Raw genomic sequence first — 20,246 nt, forward strand, 5'->3', positions numbered from 1 at the left:
AGCACTCTGGGATGAGAACACCCTGCATTAGCATGAGAAGGATTTGCAGCTCCTGAGTCATTTTGACTCATCCTTCAACCACCTCCTGCCTGTAAATAATCGGGCATCAAAATAAGAATATCAGTGACAGGGTGGAGGAAAATAGGCTTGGGCACTTAATTATGGTTTAGAAAAGTGATAGGGAAATGAAGGGTTTATACTGAAATGGAAATGAGTAGAAAGAACCCTCCCTGCCCCAAAGTCCAGACACATGTGGAGCCACCTGATGCCAGCACACCCAGGGAAGAGGCCAAACTGGCTGGGGTTTAGCGTCCAAACTGAATTAAATATGAAAATCAATTAAAGATTTAAGAAAATTTTAAAAATTATAGAATCCCAGAATGGTTTGGGTGAGAAGGGATCTTGAAGCTCATCCAGTCCAACCCCTGCCATGGGCAGGGACAACTTCCTCTAGCCCAGGTTGCTCCAAGCCCTGTCCAACCTTGCCTGGAACATTTCCAGGGATGCAGCATCCACAATATTTTGCTGTAGTGAGGTTACTTACAATGGGAACAGGAATCCTGTGACTTTTCTTTACATCTAAATACACAAAACAGACAGAAAATGAGTCAGACCTGCAGAGTGCTGAGCCCTGTAGATCAAACCTCTGAACACAAAAACCAAAAAGAAAGCAAAGCTATGACCCCTCCTAAACATCCCCCAAAAGAGCCAAAAACTTATTTCCTGAAAAAACTATTTATTTGTTTAACATAAAATATCTAATGTGGACTTCAACTCTCCAATGCCATGTCAGGAACAGGAACCAGAGGAGTATTTTACAACAAGCTTGAGATACACCAAGTTTTTCAACATTAAAATGTAAATCCAGCTTAGAAACTGTACATTCAGACATGGAAACATTCACTGCTCTTTCAGCAAGTATTTGGGAATAACAAATCATCCCATCCAAGCACACTTGGGGAATTACATTCCCACACCAGCTTGGCAAAACCAAATCCCACAATTCTGTTTGAATTCCAAAGGACCTCACTTTCCTGTTTGAAACAAAGCAGTTGCAGCAATTCCTTTACCAGTGAGAAATACCCAGTGTGGAAAAGGATTCTTTGGAAGTTTATTTTGTACCTAAATGGTGCTGCCCTACTGATAAAATCTAGAGGTGGTGGTTTAGAACTGGTGCGTGTCGACCCCAGTGTTCTCAGTGAACAAGCTAAAATGGCCTTCTCTTATTAATTACATGCAAATTCCTGCAAATCCTCAATTCCAGCTCTGTTTCTGCAGTGCCCAATGGGCTCCTGCTGAATTCAGCCAGGTGGGATCAGCTGTGGTGGGCTCCTACCTCTCCCTTTCATTCAGCTGATCCAAAGCCCATGGAAATCCACAGGAGATTTTCCCAGATTTCAGTGAGCTTTGGATCAAGCTTTAAAAAAAAAAAAATCAAAAATCCAGCAACACCAATCTTGGTATTTCTATCCTTAAATAGATTTTTTTTTTTTTAGTGCAGAATTCATAAAAAGTGAAAAGCAAAAACGCCTTCCATTTTTTTGGTTAACACTGTAAATTTCACAGGTTAAAACTGATCTATTCAACAGCATGGAAAATGTTGCATCCCCTATAAATCTTTACCTGGGAAGTGGCTTATCTGTAGGATCCAGGTGTGCATGAACAGAGAAACTTCACCTAAAACTCTCTAAAGGCCGTTGAATGCAATTCCTTAAAACTGCTGAATATTGACCTAAAAAAAATGGAGTGAGATGTGAACATTACCCTGGGAAAGCAGAATTTTAACTCAAGGCATTGATTAACAAACTGGGCCAGGCCTGTCCTGCACTTTGGATTCTCTGTCACCTCTACCCAGGCTCAGTTCCAGAGTTTTGGGATGCAAACACAGCCCATGGCAAGGCCAGGGAAGGAAGCATGGAAACACCTGGGGGACTGGAATGGCCTGAGGGCCTCCAGCAGCAGCAGGGTGAGGATGGGATGTCAGAGCTGCCACTGAAGGGTGAACAGCCTGGTTGTGCACAGGCACACCCAGCTCCAGCAGCTTTTCCAGCTCTCTGGCCACATGTGTGGGGTAATATCTGATTAAACCCACCCAGGATCTGCTTCCTCACTGCTGTGTCCCATATCCAGCACATCAGAGGCCACTCCAAGTGATGACAGAGAGGTTCCCCATCCCTGGAAGTGTTCAAGGTCAGGTGTGGATGGGGATTGGAGCAGCCTGGTCTAGTGGAAAGTGTCCCTGCCTGGATGAGCTTTAAGGTGTCTCCCAAGCCAAATCCCTCTGGAATTCTGGTATTCCATGGAACAAATCCCTCTGGCTCTGCTCCAGGCTGCTCCAGGCTGCTCCAGGCCCACAGGGAGAAGGATCCAACTCCAGCCTGGCAGAAGGAGGGGAACAGATGAGCTGTGGTTGGTGTCAGTGCCACGAGAGCCCTGTCTGTTTACTGGGATCAGCTGGAGCTTGACTTTGGTGCAGCATGAGGACACAGGGACAGGGCACACAAGGGGAACCAACCCAGCTGGAAGGGACAGAGGGTTCTGTGCCACCACCCACAGCTGAGCCCAGGGATCCCAGGGATCCCTTGGGAGCTGAATTCATTTTCATCTCGCTGGGAAAAGCCAAGTTTGCCTGTTTCCACCAACCATTCCTGGAATCCTTCACTGAGTCACCATCCTCCAGTGGGACTGGATGGACACTTGGTGCCTTGGCAAACTCAGTTCTCAGCAGAAATCCCCCCTCACCCAATTTCAACCTCTTTGGCCTTTTCCATCAGCCTGAGTTTCCTGGCTTTCTTTAAGGAATTTTCCACTCCTGTTTTCCCCTCAGTCTCCAAGCAAGCAGCCTGGCACGTGGTGGAGCTTTGAGTGACCTCAGAGCTGTGCCCCTCAGTGACAGCTGTGCCCCACAGTGCTCACTTGTACTGCACCAAACATGGACTTGGAGACCCATTCCCGACCCCAGGAATGGGACCTGCTTCCCAGGATACTTAAAATGTTCAAGTGTAAAAATGTGCTGCACATTTACCTGTGTTCAGGTGAGTCACTTGTCAGACAGACCACAAACCCTCACTGCTCCCACAGCCTCACCAAGTCCATCTCACCCACATTTAGTTGTGTGTCCCAAGGTCTGGAATCCTGAACATCCACTGAGCTACATCTCAGATCTCTACACATTCCCACAGACTCTGCCACCTGACCTGTGCCCAGGGACAGGTTTGTGACAAACCAGATGAGCTTGTCCTCACCTTGTCCTCACCTGAGCTCTGTTACATTCCCTGACAAGAGCAGGATCATCCCTTGAGGAGCCACACCTGAAGGAGGGATGTTCCTCATCCAAGGGCACTGCAGATGGGCTCTTCCCATGGTTTTGTTCATTTATTCCAGCTACATTCCTCTGTCACCAGTACAATCAGCAGGAAAGGTCCTGCCCAGCTGTCAGGGAGTGGCTCCATCCCAACAGCAGCTGGGGCTACCCCACCATGAGGGTGTGCCCAGGTAATGGAGCAGGGACACACCTGGATCCACACAGAGAACCCCAGGAGTGAGAACCTCCTCACTCCAAGCAACAGACAGAGAGCTCAAGGTCCCTGGCAATACCAGAGAAGTCCAATTCTGCTCCAAAACACGAGGATTTATGCATTGGACTCGATGAGCTTGGAGGTCTCTTCCAACCTTAATGACTCTGTGGTTTACATTTCTGCTACAAGGCCCCAGCTCTGCAGCAACACCACCCTCCCTGCTCCAACTACCCACCTGGGATGGGAGAAACAGTCAGGAATCAATTTCCAAACAATCCACTCTCCAGAAACAAAACCCAACTGGAAAGCCTGGGTTGGTTTGACAGGATCACATTTTGGTGATGGTTTTGATGGCTAAAAGTGCAAGGCAGGCATTTAATCCATAGTGGTAGGGATGGAATCCACCCTGTGCCAGGCCAGGGCCACACTAAAGATGAACCTCTTGGTTTTAGGCATCAAGAGCTCAGTGTTTTAATGACAGCTTATGCTGGGCTGCAGTCACTTGGCATTTGCTTGGCACAGGACATTTTAAGCTGAAGAGCTGACCATGCAAGCACGACAGACTGAAGAGAAACCCCTCCTGCTAAACTTCCAAGGATATCTGGATCAAAGGCCTCTCCATCCAAAAAAGTTTTTATGAGTGTGAGCAAAGAGCAGCAGAAAACACAATTTGCTGAGGTTCAACCCCAAACTCCTGCAGTTTGACACGTGAGGATGGCAGTGATGGTGGTCAGCTTTCCATGCTTCAGGCTCGGAGGTTTTGTGAGACATCTTGCTCCTATCCTTCGTTTTTTCCAGCAGGTTTCCATGTCCCATCATTCCTGTGATTCCCCTGGGGAATGAGATCCTCTGCCCACCATCTCCTGGCCCCATTCCTTGTGGCTGGACTCCTGCAGGCCACGGCCCTTGGTCTCGATGGGCAGGAAGCAGGAGGCCAGGGCAGCCAGCAGGCAGCAGCCACTGTAAACCAGCAGAGTCAGATAGACTGAAGATTCCAACATCACCTGCAGGAGAAAGGCAGGGAGTGCAAAACAGCACCTCAGCATGGAAACACATTGGTGGAGCAACAGGAATTTTAATCGTAGTATTGGGAATAAAGTTCAATTTGAAGTTTCTGGAAAGGAGGGAGATTTTACAGATCGTGCCAGGACAAGGGACAGTTGTTTTAAACTCTCAAAGGGCAGGATTAGACTGGATTTTAGGAAGGAATTCTTCCCTGTGAGGGTGGGAGGTCCTGGCACAGGTTGCCCAGAGAAGCTGTGGCTGCTCCATCCCTGGAAATGTCCAAGGACAGAGCTTGGAGCAACCTGGGATAGTGAAAGAAAAGCAGGTTCTACATCACCTTCACAGAATCATGGAATTGCAAAAGCTGGAAAAGACCTCCCAGATCATCAGTCCAAGCTTCCTGTGTGTCCAGTCTGAGAGGAGAAGGGATTTACCTGTGCAATGAACGGGGTTATGAGGGCTCCCACTCTGGCCATTCCACTGCATGTTCCCAGGCCCAAAGCACGTGTGGCTGTGGGATAAACCTGTGGAAAAAAAAACCCATCCCATCAATCCCAGTGGGAAGTTTTCCTCCTTCCATTCCTAAATCAATGGGAATTAATAAAGGGTGCTACAGCACGTTCTGTCAGACAATGACAATGGGGTCTACAGCTCCAGTCTGGGGTGAGGTCCATTGGGAACAGGTCATCAAAATGACTTTCCCACCCTGTTCTCACTCTCCTTGAATATTCCCATCACCACAACAACCCCCTTACCTCAGGAGTGTAAACATAGGCAGCCTGAAATCCTCCTGAAATAAAAGCTCTTGCAATGAAGAGCAGCACAGTAAGAACATTTCTGTGAGGAGAAAGAGGAGAGCAGAGCTTGGGTTCACTTGGATTTCACTTTTACTTCCCTCCCAAAATCTGGTGACAAAACCCAACCCCAGCCTTAAATTCTCCAGCTGAGCATGACCATGCCACAGCTTTTCAAACCAGTTCTCCCACCACAACCAAGAGAGGACATGGAGAAATCCTCTCCTCCAGCTGTTCCTTGTGCTGGACTCACCTTCCAACACAGAGAAAGAGCAGGAGGCTGCAGAAGGAGAAGACAAGGAAGGACAGGGCCATGGTTTTCTTGCGGCCGATGCGGTCAATGATCCACAGAGTCACCAACACACCTGTGGGAAGAGACCAGGAAACCCTTGGGAATCAAGAAAAGAGGGGTTGCAGCAGATTTAACACAGCCTGGGTGGTTTAGATTGGAAATTTTGGGCTCTCTTTCCAGTCCTTTGCTGGCCCCAGGCAGACTGTGGGATGGATTGCTGCTGGTGCCATGTGGAAACAGGAATTCTGTGTCCCAGCTGCTCCACAAATCCCCACTCCCATCCAAGGATTACTGATGGGAATGCCTAAAACACCTGCTCATGGCTCACTGGAAGAAAATAACTTCTGCTCAACTTCTGGCCATTGTTCCTGTTGGATTTAAAGGCTCTTTAGAATGTGGTATTTTCTTTCGGTTCTGTTATTTAGATGTTTCACCAAATCATTTTTCCCCTGATTTTTGATAGGAAATAGATCAAGCTCAGTAAATCTCACTATTAGGTCTTCCCTCTACTGCAATTCTCCCAGATCCTTTTGAAAGCTGATGCCCAGCAGGAGTGGGGATTATTCCAGCATCAGTGTCACATCCAGAGGTACCCTGTCAATATTTCTCACTCCCACCTCAGTGTGTGTGTGTGAGGATCAAACCAGACCTTGCAGCCACAGCACCACTCCAGGCACCCATTCTTTTTTCCTGGGTATCCCTCCCAAAATTCCTGTTTGGCAGCACACTCCTCTTGGGAATGACTGTGCATATTTCTCAGAAATTATCATTCATTAAATGGCTTCTCCTTGAGCTTTTAGCCCTGAAATGATGATCCAGGAGAGTGGAAATATCCTGATCCCTGTTTCTGGTGTTGTTTCAATCAGATTAACACTGGGAGATCCCCTCCATCTGAAGGATCAATAGCTGTTTCACACTATTTTGCTTGTCCTGTGCCAGAGTGTCCATTGAAATTTGCTGGAATTGCCTGAAAATCACAGGGTCAGGACTGAGGCTGGACACAGGGATTTAGGGAGCAAGTTCTCCATGGATTCACTGTACACATCATCCCTTGAAAATACTTCTGGAAAGTCACTTATGGATAGAAATTCCAGTGTTTCTGCCCCTTTGATTGAGGTTTTCCTCCTCCTGAAGTGTTGCTGGGTTGGAACACACAGAGGGGCCATTCCAGAGCAATGACTGATTTTTTTTCTGGAGTGATCCCAGGGCAGGGAGAATCCACAGCTACAGCAAGGAGCTCTGAGCGCTGTGGAAAGCATCAGGCCAGAAATCCCAGTCCCACTGCAGCTTCCAGAGCTCATTTCCACACCCTGAGCCATTCCAAGGAAAAACTGGAGCTTCCCATTGCTCCTTACCAGGGAATTCTGACAGGGTTGTCCAGAGCAGGTCAGTGTAATCTTCCTCTGTCAGGTACTCACAGGTCAGGCTGCACTTGGCTTTTACTTCCTGCCTTCTGCTGGATACTGCAGGGAAAAAAAAAGCACAAATATTCAATATATTTTAAGCAATTTTTTCCCTGTTTACCCTTCCTGCTGGGTCTCTCATCTTTACTGCTGAAATTTAGGAAGGGATGGGCTGGAAGGACTGGTATGGATTCACTGCACCCAGCATCCTTTAAAATACTTCTGGGAAGTTGTTTAGGGATAGAAATTCAAGTGATTCTGCCCTTTTGATTTAATTGTTGTTCCTCTTCTGAGTGCCTGCAGTGCTGCTGGGATGAAATTCAGAGTCAGAGGGGCATTGAAGAGCAATGCTGGGTGATTTTGCCTGAAAACAATGAACATTTGTAATATTTTCTGTGGCAGGATGTCTCAGCTCGGTGAAAATTCCACCTCCTTATCAGCTGTACAGCCAGAATTATTTTCCAGTCCAGGGCTCAGGACAGAATTAATTCTAATGATTCAGTTTCTCCCACCACAAATTGGGATCCCAACACTTCCTACACTCTGAGAATACTGAAAAACCCCATGTCCTTATAAAAACAAGGGTTTTTGAGGGCTACATCCTCCTCTGGGGAGGCAAACCTGAGTCAGAGCTCTCAGAGCTCATCATTTCTCTTCAGCCCTGGATTCTGGGGCTGCTCCAACACTCCCCATCCACCTTTTATCATTTCCCAACTTCCAGGCAGTTTTCCCTAATTACAAATGTTCTGAATGCAATCATTTCTCCCCTGGGGAATCAAACTGTTCAAGCCTCTTCTTAACTCAGTCAAAGCACCTTCTTTTTTCCCCCAAAAAATTCTGCAACACAAAGGATGTTGATTTCCCACCATTATCTTTTTTCTCAGCAGGTTTTCCCATCTTGAGAACCCAGGAGCTCCACAGCAGCAGTTTCTTTCTCTCAGAACTAATTAGACCTGTCAAATCTGCAAACTTCTATTTATTTAATAACTTTTTTTTTTTTTAATCAAGAGGAACAGATAACAGGTCTGCCTTGAAGGTTGTCTTCCTGTTTGACATTTTGGGCTCAAAACCACTTCAGGACCTCTCTGCACTGGGCAGAGATGAGGAAATATTTAAAATAAAATAAACTTAAAACTCAGCCATGTTCCCTTTCCAAACCACCAGCAGAAGGTGATCTAATAAAAGATATTCCAGCAGTTTTAACAGGACATATTTAAAAAGAAAAGATGGAGCAATACTCACTGCTGCAAACATCTCCTGCTTGGAAGAGCTCTGTAGTTAATAAAACTAACCCATAATATGAAAAAGCATTGGAAAACCTGCAAGGAAGCAAATGAGAGAGGAAGTTTCAGCTGGTCCAACTCAAAAGAAACACCACCAATCAAAAGTCCTACCTCAAAGCTATTTCAGCATTCAGAAAATTAAAGGGAAATTTGATTTGGAATGCTTGGGTGGTTGAATAAATTACAAATCGATACAAGTTGGGGTTTTTTTTTGTTTGGTTGGTATTTTTATGAGGAGGAAGTTGCTGTATTGAGTAAAATCCCTTCAGTCAAACCCATTTAGAGCTGTGCTGACACTGAACCTTGAGGTTTTCTCTTACCAAATAAACCAGAGCAACACCGTGGTCCAGCGGAAATGGGGGGTGAAAAGATCCCTCATTTTGCCTCGGTCCTCCTGTTGGGAACAAGCAGAAGGTGGGTGATGAGGGACAGCTGAAGTGTCAAACTTCATCTTGTTTCATGCATTCACATCCAGGAATTCCAACCTGAGCTCTTTAACAACCTCAAGGTTTGGTTTTCTTTAATAACAGTGAGGTTAAATAACATTCAATGCCCATTTTAAAGCTGCTTTTCACTTCCAAATGAGAAATTAACTCTTCCTCAGTGGAAAAGAGGCCTAAATGATCAAACTTTTTTTTTTTTTTTCTGCCTGAGACATTAAAATTGAACAGCACATTGATTATTTGCTTACAAACCCCCTCAGTTTCACTGCTCTGTCACCTGGACATACCTGCCTGGAAACCACCAGTTTTCCCAAGGGCATTGGAGCTCCGTTTTCTGTGGCAATCCTCTTCAAAGTGGCCAGAGCCTTCTCCTGGTTCCCAGATAACACATCATACCTGGCACTCTCTGGCAGCCACTAAGGGAGCAGAGCAGGTCACACACACAGGAGGGTGTCACAACCAGAAATAAACAAATCTGGGATTTTCCTTGGGGGGAATCTCAGCGACTCCAGCAGATTCTCACTTAACAAAGGATTACAGAATTCATCTCAACAGGCTTTAAAAACTGCAACCCCCCACTTTTCCCATCACTCAGGACTCTTTCCCTTCCATTCCTTTGGGTTTAGCCCTGAGAGCTGTTGGGAATTTTTGCAGGTTTTTTACATTATCCCTTCTGTGCAGGAATGGCAAGGCATCCAAGTCAGATAACAAGATGCTCCTGGCATTCCAAAAATTTATGGAATTTTTGGAATAAAATGGAATAAAATTTATGAGTTTAGGCTCCTTTTAATTTAGAACAAGCTTATGATCACCTAGAAAACTGGAAGTATTCCTGAAAAACTAAGGAATAAAAAAGGCTGCTAAACCACCTGACAAGGACATTTATCTTTGAGGAGACTGAGTGATTGGCAAAGATATCACCTAATAAATAATAAAATATATCACTGAAGCTCAGGTTTAACTTATTTTAGAATCTGGCCTGCACTCTGCAGATTCTATCCCTGATTTGGGAGGATTCTTAAGTGGAAACTGATTCTAGAAGTGACAAAATCTAAAGAGAATTTAGGGAAATAGCAACAGCTTTTGATAAAATGTTAATTCCACTGAGCTTAGTTGAAACAAAATAATTAAATTGGAGAGGGTTTCAGGTCTGATTTCACCCCAGTTCCAGCCCTGCAGAAATTACAGTCACATCAACACAACTCTCCCTGGAATGTTTTTCCCACCACCCTGTTGAAACTGCATTTTTTGGTCATTATTTCAGTTATTTCACAGAAGACACGACCAGAGAGCTCAAATCTGCCCTGATTTCCTTCAGCTGGGTCACAGAACGGGGTGGAGGAATGGGAATCGCAGGAATTCCATGAACCCATGAGGAATACCTACAAAACACAGGCCAGCAAAGAGCAGGAGTGGGAGGGCAGAGAGGATGAGGAGCCAGCGCCAGCCGAGCGTGGGCATCACCACCACTGCCAGGAGCACTTCAAACACTGTCCCAAGGGCCCAGAACACCTGCAAGAGGGAAAACCAACAGGAAAAAATGAGGAATGGAGTGCTCCCAAAGCCTCTTCTTTGGAACATTCCAGGCTGTGCTCAGCAGGGATGGCTGGAGGGAGAAATTCCAGGGGTTCGAATTCTGTCTTAAAATATTCCAAGGCCAAAATTCTGCCCTGAGTGACTTTGACAGGTTTGGATGAAGATGTGGAGTGGGATTTAGCACTGACTTTGTGGAGCTGTCAGCTCTCCAAATCCATCACCAAATCCATCACCACAAAATCATGGACACCTAATGCCCCTCTTGTGCTCACTCTACAGCCCTGGGTGCAAAATAATTTGGAAAAAAGGCAAATTCAACACCAAGAGCGGAGTGTGACAGGAAAAGTTTTTGCTGCTCTTGGAGCTGGGCTGGTAGCAGAGCTCAGGAGCTCCACCAAGATGGACAGGCCAGGCCTGGCTGCAGCTCTGAGGGGATTTCCAGGCAGGAGGATGGAAGGGATGTGACCACCCAGAGGATTTGTCCCTCAAGGATCAGGATGCACCCACTCACCTCTATTAATAAAATGCATTTTGCTCTGGCTTTCATTGGAAGGAACTCAGCATATAAAGTTACCCTAAAAGAGGGAACAGAGAGGAAAACGTCAGCATAAAGAGGGAAATGCCACAGGTACAAACAGCTCTTTTGCCTTTTAATAAAACTGCCAAATTCAGAGCAGCAACTCAAAGCTCTCCCTGTCCCCAGAGCCAGCCAGGCTGTGACACTGGGTCACATCCCCCTTCCACCCCAGAACAAACACTTCAACATTGCAAGAGAGGACACAGTTTGCTCTTTTTGTGTGGCTTTGTGACCCCATGGTCATCAGTTATATGCAGATCTTGATGCCCATGTTTTCATAGCCCATTGGAAATACCATTTTATCTGGTATATTCAGTGTGGTCCATCAGAATTCAACACAAACTCTTGCTGGATAAAGAATTTCTTCAGGGCTTTACAACTGGCTCAGAGAATTCCCATCCATCTCCTGTGCCAGGGTTCAATTCTCCAAGAGGGGAATACTTTCATGTCACTGATATAAAATAATTTGCATTCTTTTACTGTGGGATTCAAAGAGCAACCACTGAGGCTTTGTTTCATGCCTGTGCCAAGGAGTGATGGCAAAGCTTCTCCAGGAGGAATTCCTGAGGAGGAATTCAGGCAGCAGCCAGTCCAGGCTCTGTCATCTCTTTCAAACTGGAAAGGTTTGCCTTTGCTCTGTTTGCATTCCATTGACTCAGTCTGTTCCTGCTTCCTTTGAGGTTTGGGACAGAATTCCTGCTAACTTAAAGAGTGGATTGATCTCTGAGGAGTTGCCCAGTTTGTGGAAAGCAGGAAGTTTCACACAATATTTCATTCAAGCAGAGATTTAGAGAACTCAAATCACATCTTGAAGTGTGGCTCAGGCCCCTCTGCAGTGCAGAGAAAACAGGAGCTGGTGAATGACCCCAGCAAAAGAAGGACATGGAATTGTTGGAGCCAATCCAGAGGAGGCAATGACTCTCACTCCATGGAGATCCAGGCACTCACCTCCAAAATCACACAGCTTAAGGATATTAGAAAGGAGCTACTTGTCCTGCTTCATCCATGTTTACCCCTCTGTCAAATAAACCCTTTTATAGTCAGAACAGGAAACAGACTCAGGGAGGATGGGATCCACCTGGAGATCTGTAACTGCCTCTGGCTTTTCTCTCATGAAGCCACAGAACCTCAGTGAGCCCAGTCCAGTGGCCCTGGCTGGGCTGCACCTGCAGCTCTGGGTTTTTATCTGGGAGTGGCCATGGAAAAGCCACTGGGAAGGAATCTGTGAGCCATCAATGCAAGCCAGGCTCTCCTGCTCCAAAATAGCACCTCCAGAAGGCAAAAAAATCAATTGTTGGTAAGGATAAAACACTACAGAGAGAGAGAATGGCTGCACCCTTCTCTTTACATTTATAATTAAAAGCCTAGAGCAGGGTTATTTATTGCAGGTGGAAAATTTATGGATCCCTCTCTTCAGTGAAAGGAACCACACAATGATAAGAGAAAATATCCTGGCCCTTCCTTTTCCTTCTGAGCCATCCCAGCATCTCCAGTGCTCAGGTCTGGGCTGTGTGGGTTTGAAATTCCAGCTCAGGGTGAGGTGGGGAAGTTCAGGCTCTGACTGAGCAACAATCTGGGGTTTTACAATCAGACTCAGGGCTCAGCTCTGCCTCTAAATCCTGCTCTGTTCAAGGCATGACCTGCCCTGCAACAAGACCAAGGTTTGGGGTGGCTGAACAGAAACAAGACTTCAGTCCTACAGGAGAATCTCATAAGAAAGAAAGAGAAATGAGGAAGTTTGGAGTTGTGAGTATTTACTTACGACTGAGGCACTCCTCCAATCCCAAAGCCCACCAGGCCCCTCAGCACCAGGATCCAGCTGTAAATGGGAGCAAATCCACTGAGGATCCCATAGTAGAGTGTCCACAGCACGCTGATCTTCAGGCCCTGTGTTCAGCAAGAGTTAAAAATCACTGTAACACAAATTCATTTAATTAAAATAAAATGTAAAACAGAGCTTCAGATGCCTTCTGTTTCGTAGGGGCTCAGTTCTGGATGTGCTTAGTGCTGCTTTGTACACGTGCACATTTGGGAATATGGAATCCTGGGAGGGTTTGGGCTGGAAGGGACCTCAAAGCTCACCCCATCCCAGGTGTAGGAACACCTGCCACTATCCCAGGGTGCTCCAACCTGGCCCCAAACACTTGCAGGGATGAGGCAGCCACAGCTTCTCTGGGCCAGTTGCACTGAAATGTCCATGCTGCAGAAATATTGGGATAGATCCCAGCAGGAGCTGCAGACTTACTGTTTTCCTCCCATACTGGTCTGAAATGTTTCCCCAGAGTGTGGAGCTGGACATCATTCCCACAAACACCACCTGTGGAACAACAGGAGGAAAAAAAAATCTTTCCCTTAACAAGTGAAATTCCAGTGTGACAAACACAGAACACAAATTTCCAATGAAACCAGAACATTTCAGCCCACAACAGAGTGAGATGGGCAGGAGGTCAGAGAATGCTTTGGGTTGGAAAGGGCCTTAAAGATCATCCAGGTCTCTCTGGGCTGGAGCAGGGAAGCAAACAAGGTCCCTCCTCAAGTCAGCTTTGCATTAAAAAATCCATCAGTGACAACCCAGAGAATCCCAGTCTGGCAGGACTGGGAACACTGGTATTGTCCCATTGTGAGTCCGGTCCTGGAAGACACAGAGCTCTCCAGCTCCAAGGAAAATATTCCTGAATAAAAGCTGAGGAGCTGTTGGTTGAGATCTGCAGGACAGAGCTCTCCTCCAGCCTCCTACCACCATCCTCAGCAGCTCCCAGGTTTGAACTGAGATAAAATTACACCTTAAAAGTTTACAAAAGTCTGAAGTGTGAAAGAAAATACCCCTGAAGCCTTTTCAGAGGTGACACTCTTGTGCTGAGCTGCACTCAGGGATGGGACATTCATGGGATTCAAGGACACCATTTCAATCTGCTGAGCATTTGAGGGATTTTACACAATCAAAGAAAGGGCATTAAAAGCTAAAGGAAAGGGAAATTCAGGGGGAAAAGTCCCTGCATTCAGCAGTGGCCTGTGCTCAGAAAAGGGTTCCCAAATTTGTTTTCTTATCCCTAAAGGCACTGCAGGATTCCAACATCACAGCACCATCCTTGGAGGTGGTGTTGTAAGATCTCTGCTTCCAAAGATCACTGGATAATCCCAGAATTATTTAGGCTGGAAAAGATTTCTGATGTCATTGAGTCCAACCTCAAAAATCAACTGTTTGTTCTCTCTCACAGCTCTCAGCATGTCAGAAAGCTTAAATGTGAGGAGAGAGAAAGATTTGCAAGCAAGATATTAAAAATTTACCAATTTTTAAAAAATTCATCAAATGGCTTGAATTTTAGGATGAATCTGAGTGAATTCATAGGTTTTCCTGGAAATGACATAAAACATTGAGCCTGAAACCTGCAAAATGCCCTCAGTTCTCACTGAATTTTATTACGTCAATCTTTAAAAAAAAAACTCCTATAAATCTTTTTTTAAAACCTCCTATAAACTTCCAAGCTGAAGGCAACCCGCAAAGGCCACGAGGAGATTTAATTTTGGGGGACACAAAGCAAAATGTCTGGATAACAATGATGGCAAAAGCTCAGGGGAGACAGGAGCTGTCAGGTATTTTTCCTACCGAGGTGAGCAATGCAACCTGCCAGCTGGGTAAGCGCCACTCACAGTGCAGCTGAGGAGCAAGGATACTTAAAATCATCATTTCCATGGCATCTGCCATCTGCAGGGGGAAGAGAAAGCAAAAATCAACAAGTGCCTGCAAATCAGGTGGATTTAGGAGTCAATCATAAGCCTTGGTGACATTTCCGTGATGTTCCCAGCTTGTGGTCGAAGAAAATGTTGAATATTTAACATTTGAAGTCATTTCTGATTGTCAGCACTTTTAGTAACTCTGGCAGAGAGGATTGAAAGAACTGAATGCAAAGGTTTTGAGGAGGTTTGGCTGGTCAGTGACACAGTTCAGTCACTTCCATAGTACAAATTCCAGCTTCCAGCTCCTTCCCACATGGGTTCAGTCAAGAGTGTTTAATACCTTGTAACTTATTCCCTTAAACACTCCTGGGTTTGCATTTTTCACCTGCAAACCAAATTCCACAGCTGGTTTAGGATCTAAACCATGGCAGATTCCAGCTTTTTACATGGATAAAAGCCAGTTAATACAGCTCCAGGTATCAGGATCCTGAAACACACCACAGGAGATGGAACACAAAGCTTCAGAGAAAGCAGAAAAATGCAAACCAAGACTTTTTTTTGTTGTTGATATCAAAGTTAAAAGTGGAAGTGCTGAGTTGCTGCTCCTCTGAAATTGAGATTACAGCAATCCTGACTGCTACAGACAACTGAGGTGGCAGCTGATGAGAGGAATGTAGCAGAATCACTGCAGGAAACCTCAGGTTCTGCAGGAGCAGCCTGGAACCTCCTTCATTTGAAACCAAACTGAAGTGCAGAATTGGAATGGTTTTCCAAACCCTGATTTCTAAGAACTTCAGAGACAAAGAAATCCATCATTACCCCTCACAGCAAGGCTGGGTGCTGCTGTTGGTTTAGAATTCCCAGGGAAATTCCTGCTTTATTGTGCATTTATCTGCTTGGAGATTCTCTGCCACCATTATTTGAAATCCCTGAGATTCTCTAAGGGATGATCAGGAATTGATCCTGATCCCAATTACTTGCCCATGCCAATCCAGTAATGACAGAGAGCTTCCACTGGAACTTCCCAAATCCAATGGCTTCCACTGCATCCTCCACCATGAAAGTATCTGCAAAGAAAAAAATTCCAGTGGATTTCTTCCTGAGAAAAGCCAGCCCTTGAGAGAGAATTTCCTGGTTTAATTACTAATTAATTGGCTAATCTGCTGAGATCTCAAATCTATAACAGAGCTACTTAGTTGTAATTATACAATTCCTACTCAGGAAAATCTTTGTGTTCTTCCAAAGCCAAAATAATTTGAATTATTCCTAGAATATTTTATTCACATGGAGGTAAATCAGTGTGGCACCCACAAATCCAGCCCATGTTCAACCTCTTCCTCCTGGGAGTGACTCCTGCAGCCACTGGAGTGCAGCTTTCTGTGGGGAGAAACAGCTCTGCCCCAGCCCACAGCAGGGCTGGGAGCTGCAGGGAATATTTCAGTGCAACCTCTCATTATTTAAATCAATAATTTCTCCAAAACACACAAATCTTGAACCCAGCTTCTGTTCAAAATGCTGCTGGTTGTTTCCCACCTACTGCCATGAAGCTCTTTAGTTTGTTCCTAGCTGAAGGTGCTCAAAGATGTCTCAAATTTGAGGTGCCTCAAATTCTTTTGCTCAAATGCAAAATGAAATGACCAAGAAAAACACATTTTGATATTTGAGTTGTTTAAATCAATTTCAGTCTCACAGTTCTAACACTTGCATCAGCTTGGAAAGGACATTCCTCAGGAAAAGCTTTGGCTCAGAGCTGTGAGATCCCCACAACAACAACACAAACCAAGAGAAAATAAAACAAAATCCAAGGGATAAAGCACAAAAACAAGAATAATAACACCAAATTTTCACACTGTGCTAAGACAAACTCAAATTTCTCCTCTCTCCTAAAGCAGTGATGCCTCCAGGCAGGAAGAGAGGCTGAGATGGACATTCCTGATGTCCTCTAGGAAAAGAGGAGCCAAGAACTCTGCAGATTCATCTCAGCCTTGAAGGAGAGCCAGCTCCAGAGGGAACTCAGAATTCAAATTGCAGTGTGGCAGCTGGATCCACAACTCCCTGACAGGAGCATCCAGCACTGGGGACACAAAAAGGAGCACAGAGAGCACCCCCCAGGGAATGGGCTGATCAAACCACCATTTCCAGCTCTAACCCAATTTCCATGAGTTATTATTTATATCTGGGCATCCTTAACTTCTCCAAACCCCCTGCACCCAGCCTGACTGGGATGAAGAGATCCCAAAGGCTCTTCCAGCAGGAAAACGAGCCCTGCTCACCATGGGTGACGTTGGAAAATTCCAAACCTCCTGCACCCAGCCTGACTGGGATGAAGAGACCCCACAAGGCTCTCCCAGCAGGAAAACGAGCCCTGCTCACCATCCACGGGGTTGGAAAATTCCAAACTCCCTGCACCCAGCCTGACTGGGATGAAGAGATCCCACAAGGCTCTTCCTGCAGGAAAACGAGCCCTGCTCACCATCCGTGGGGTTGGCAAATTCCTTGGGCACCGCAGCTCCATCCTCCAGCTCCACGGGCTCCAGCTCCGTCCTCACCCCCTCGATCTGCACCTCGTGCTCTCCTGAAATTCCATCCTCCTCCGACCTCGAGCTCTCCCCCGTGCGGCGGAACTTCACCACCCTGAAAGCACAAAAAAACACCGGGATGGATCCTTCCAGGAGGATTTCCCAGCTGGGGAGGATTGAAACCCTTTTTGCATCGAGGTTTCTCCTCATTCCCTGTCTCCATTCTCCACTGGGAACGCTGGGATTTGGGTTTGGGTCTGGTTTGAGGTGTCCTCATCCTTGGGATTGGACACAGAGGTTGTTATTGTGCTATCCACAAAGTTATAAAACCACTGAGATCATAAAAATATGATGGAATGATGCATATTTAATGAGATCCATGTCTGGTGTGCCTGGGTTTAATTGGAATTAGGCATTGCTGTGTCATTGAACTGGATTTAATTGGAATTAGGCATTGCTGTCTCATTGAATTTCAGGGGTTTTGTCCAGGCAGGAAGAGCCCAAATTCCATTTCCTGAGCTGTTTCTGTGATCAGAAACTCCAGAAATGCACCAGAATTTGAAATGTTATTTGGTGAAATACAATTACTGAGCTCATTCATTGGATGAGCTGAATGGATGGAATTTTTTTTTTCCAGCAGGATGATGATTCTGTGACTCTGCTTGCATCTTAAACAGAATTATTTAATATCATGTCATTAATGAAATATCTGTATTTTAAGACCAGAATTTGCTAAATTGACACAGCTTTGATGTTTTGGTCAGAGGGATTTGCTCCCTTCCCACAGAGAAGGTTCTTTTCCCATTTATGAGGTTTTCTGTGGCCAAAGATTTGGGAACAGATCCCTCAAAGTTCCTTCACTTTATCTGCAACACAGCAGAGCTTTCTCCCTTTGGAAAGTGGAAATCCCTTGGATTTAAGCGAAATAGTTTTGGAAATAAATTAAATTATCCCAGAATCACAGGGAGGGACCTTAAAGATCATTCCAGCTTTGGAGGTGATGGATCCTACAAAATCTGAGAATCACAAATCCAGACTGCCACATTCCTCAGCACAGAAAATAAAAATATAGGTGTATAGTTTAGGGATAGATAAAAAAAAAAAAAAACTGATACAAACAAAGGAAAAAACTCCACAGGTAAAATTTCTGTTCCATATTTGCCAAATTTTTCACATCTGGGACATCTCAGGGAGCTGCTGCATTTATTTGCAAAATCTCACAGCACCAAAACAGCTGCACTGGAAGGTACTTTGGAATGTATTCCCAGGTTTTGGTCTTAAAAATGGAAAAAAAAAAAAAGCTCTTGACAAAATAATAACCTCAGATAAAATAACCTCAGATTCTTTTCCCTGACAAGCTCAATCCTAACCAAGGGCTGGAAAAGAGCTGGAGCTCCTGTCCAAGTTAGCAGGAATGTTTTGGGACAGGGTGCTCTGTCATTGACACGAGCTCATGAATATTTAACACCAACTTGAAACATTCCTTCCCTGCCTGGCTGAGCCCATGATTTATAAATAGGAAATATGTTGCAAAACACCTGAGAATGGAGCATTAGGAAAAAAGCAGGTTGGTTTTAAAGGAAGGATTTGAGGGGAAAGGAAGGAATTCCTGGGGTTTAAGGCACCAAAGATTTTATCAGGTTTGGGGTTGGGGTTTTGCCTTTTTTTTTTAATTTTTTTTTTTTTTTCACAGATCCAGCAACCACATCCCAAAAATCAGCATTTTCCTGGTGCAGCTTTCCAGAAACGCTGCCAGTCCCAAGGGGGTTTTTGGGGTCCCCCCCACCCCACCTTGGCAGGGCAGGTTCTGCTCTGCGATTCCTCCCTGGCGAGGAGGAGGAGGAGGAGGATGGCGAGGAAGCACAACGTTATTTACAGCCAAACCCCCCTGCAGAGGCGATCCCAACGTCTCCTCTCCCAAAATCCCCACGATTTTATCCCAACCCTTGCTGATTTTTTTACTGCCACCAAAAAAATGGTGGTAAAAACCACACCGAGGAAAAAACCAAAAACAAACAAACAACAAAAAAACCCCACAAAACAAACAGGAAAAAAAAATCCAAAAAACGAAACGAGACGAGTGAATTTATGTAACAAACAGCTCCTGCATCCCTCGGGATGCTCCACCCGGGCAGCTCCAGCGGGAAAATGGCCTTGCCCGCCGGGCTGTGAGCGGCTCCCCGGCGGAATCGGCCGCTCCCCGGCGGGATCCCCGCGGCCGGAGGGGCAGGAGCCCCCCCGGAGCTACTCACGGCAGCTGCTTCAGCTGGAACAAATCCTCCTCCATGGCCGGGCGGCGGCTGCGCTCATCGCTCCCGCATGGCGGGCTCGGGCTGCGGGCTGGAGCGCCTGGAAGGGCTGGAGAGGCTGGAAGGGCTGGACAGCTCCGCAGGAACCGCCGCGCCTGGGCTCGGCTTAGCCGGGCTCAGCCTGGCACGGCACGGCTCAGCGCGGCTCGGCTGCTTTGGCACAGCTCAGCTCAGCTCGGCATGGTTTGGCTCGGCTCGGCTCAGCGTGGCTTGGTTTGGCACGGCTCAGCTCAGCTCAGCTCGGTTTAACTCAGCTCTGTTTGGCACGGTTTAGCGTGGCTCGGTTTAGCTCAGCTCGGCTCGGTTCCCGCCCTGGCCATGGCCGGGCCTGGCTTAGCTCAGCTCAGCGGGGTTTGGCACGGCTCAGCTCAGCACAGCTCGGCTCGGCTTGCAGCGTTTGCCTGAGCTCGGTTTGGCTGAGCTCGGCTCAGCCGCGGTTTCCCCATTGCCCCAGCGGGGCTGTACCGGGTAAATCCCCGAGCCCGGGCGCTGCCAGCGCTGCCGGGGCCGGCCCGGGCCGTGTCCCCGGGGGTCACATCCAGCGGCACCGGCAATCCCCGGGCACCGCACCCAGCGCTGCCAGGGCTGCACAACCCTTCCAGGAGGGTTTGCCCTCAGTATCCCAACCAGAGAGCCACGGGAGCGGCGGGACTGCGGTGTTGTCCCGCTGTTCTCCCGGAGCGCTGAGCCCCGGCCCTGAGACACCCCGTGAGGGCCAGACAGCGCGGGGATCCGGCCCGTCACACAGGGACCGGAGCCCCACGGGACTGCCCAGCACAGCCGCTGTCACACCGGGAACGGGCCGGTTACCCCCGCTCCGGGCCGCCCACACCGCTCCGGGCCCGCCCCCGGTGCCGCCCCCGGTACCGCCCGCCGCCATGGCCGGTCC

General features: G+C 46.8%; 1 protein-coding gene across 2 annotated transcripts; it reads right to left on the reverse strand.

Annotated features, from left to right (window-relative positions):
• Nucleotides 1-716: 716 nt before the first annotated feature.
• SVOP (SV2 related protein) lies at nucleotides 717-20,237 on the reverse strand. Of its 2 annotated transcripts, XR_011681962.1 has the most exons (17): nucleotides 19,301-20,237; nucleotides 17,003-17,163; nucleotides 15,511-15,596; nucleotides 14,459-14,557; nucleotides 13,097-13,168; nucleotides 12,614-12,738; nucleotides 10,786-10,849; nucleotides 10,125-10,250; nucleotides 9,026-9,154; nucleotides 8,616-8,689; nucleotides 8,255-8,331; nucleotides 6,965-7,072; nucleotides 5,571-5,682; nucleotides 5,279-5,360; nucleotides 4,958-5,047; nucleotides 3,754-4,522; nucleotides 717-1,732 (listed from the first exon to the last, which is right to left on the reverse strand). XR_011681962.1 is itself a non-coding variant. In XM_071445209.1 (16 exons), the coding sequence occupies exons 1-16, from the start codon at nucleotides 19,333-19,335 to the stop codon at nucleotides 4,334-4,336; spliced, it is 1,629 nt and encodes a 542-aa protein (XP_071301310.1). In that variant the 5' UTR covers nucleotides 19,336-20,237; the 3' UTR covers nucleotides 717-4,333. The 2 variants fall into 2 exon arrangements, 1 of the variants encoding a protein (XP_071301310.1); XM_071445209.1 differs by having other exon boundaries at nucleotides 717-4,522.
• Nucleotides 20,238-20,246: the final 9 nt, after the last annotated feature.

This window comes from Agelaius tricolor, unplaced genomic scaffold (genome assembly GCF_023055355.1).
Source record: "Agelaius tricolor isolate 1412-34295 unplaced genomic scaffold, bAgeTri1.0.p SCAF_20, whole genome shotgun sequence".
Classification (NCBI taxonomy): domain Eukaryota; kingdom Metazoa; phylum Chordata; class Aves; order Passeriformes; family Icteridae; genus Agelaius; species Agelaius tricolor.

Bases quoted from the DNA above. Each gene is read 5' to 3' on its own strand.
- SVOP (XM_071445209.1), bottom strand. From the start codon at position 19,335: ATGGAGGAGGATTTGTTCCAGCTGAAGCAGCTGCC. The intron at 5,361-5,570 runs GTGAGTCCAGCA...TTCTCCTCACAG, and splicing joins CTCTTTCTCTGTGTTGGAAG to AAATGTTCTTACTGTGCTGC. The intron at 5,048-5,278 runs GTAAGGGGGTTG...TTTTTTCCACAG, and splicing joins CCTATGTTTACACTCCTGAG to GTTTATCCCACAGCCACACG.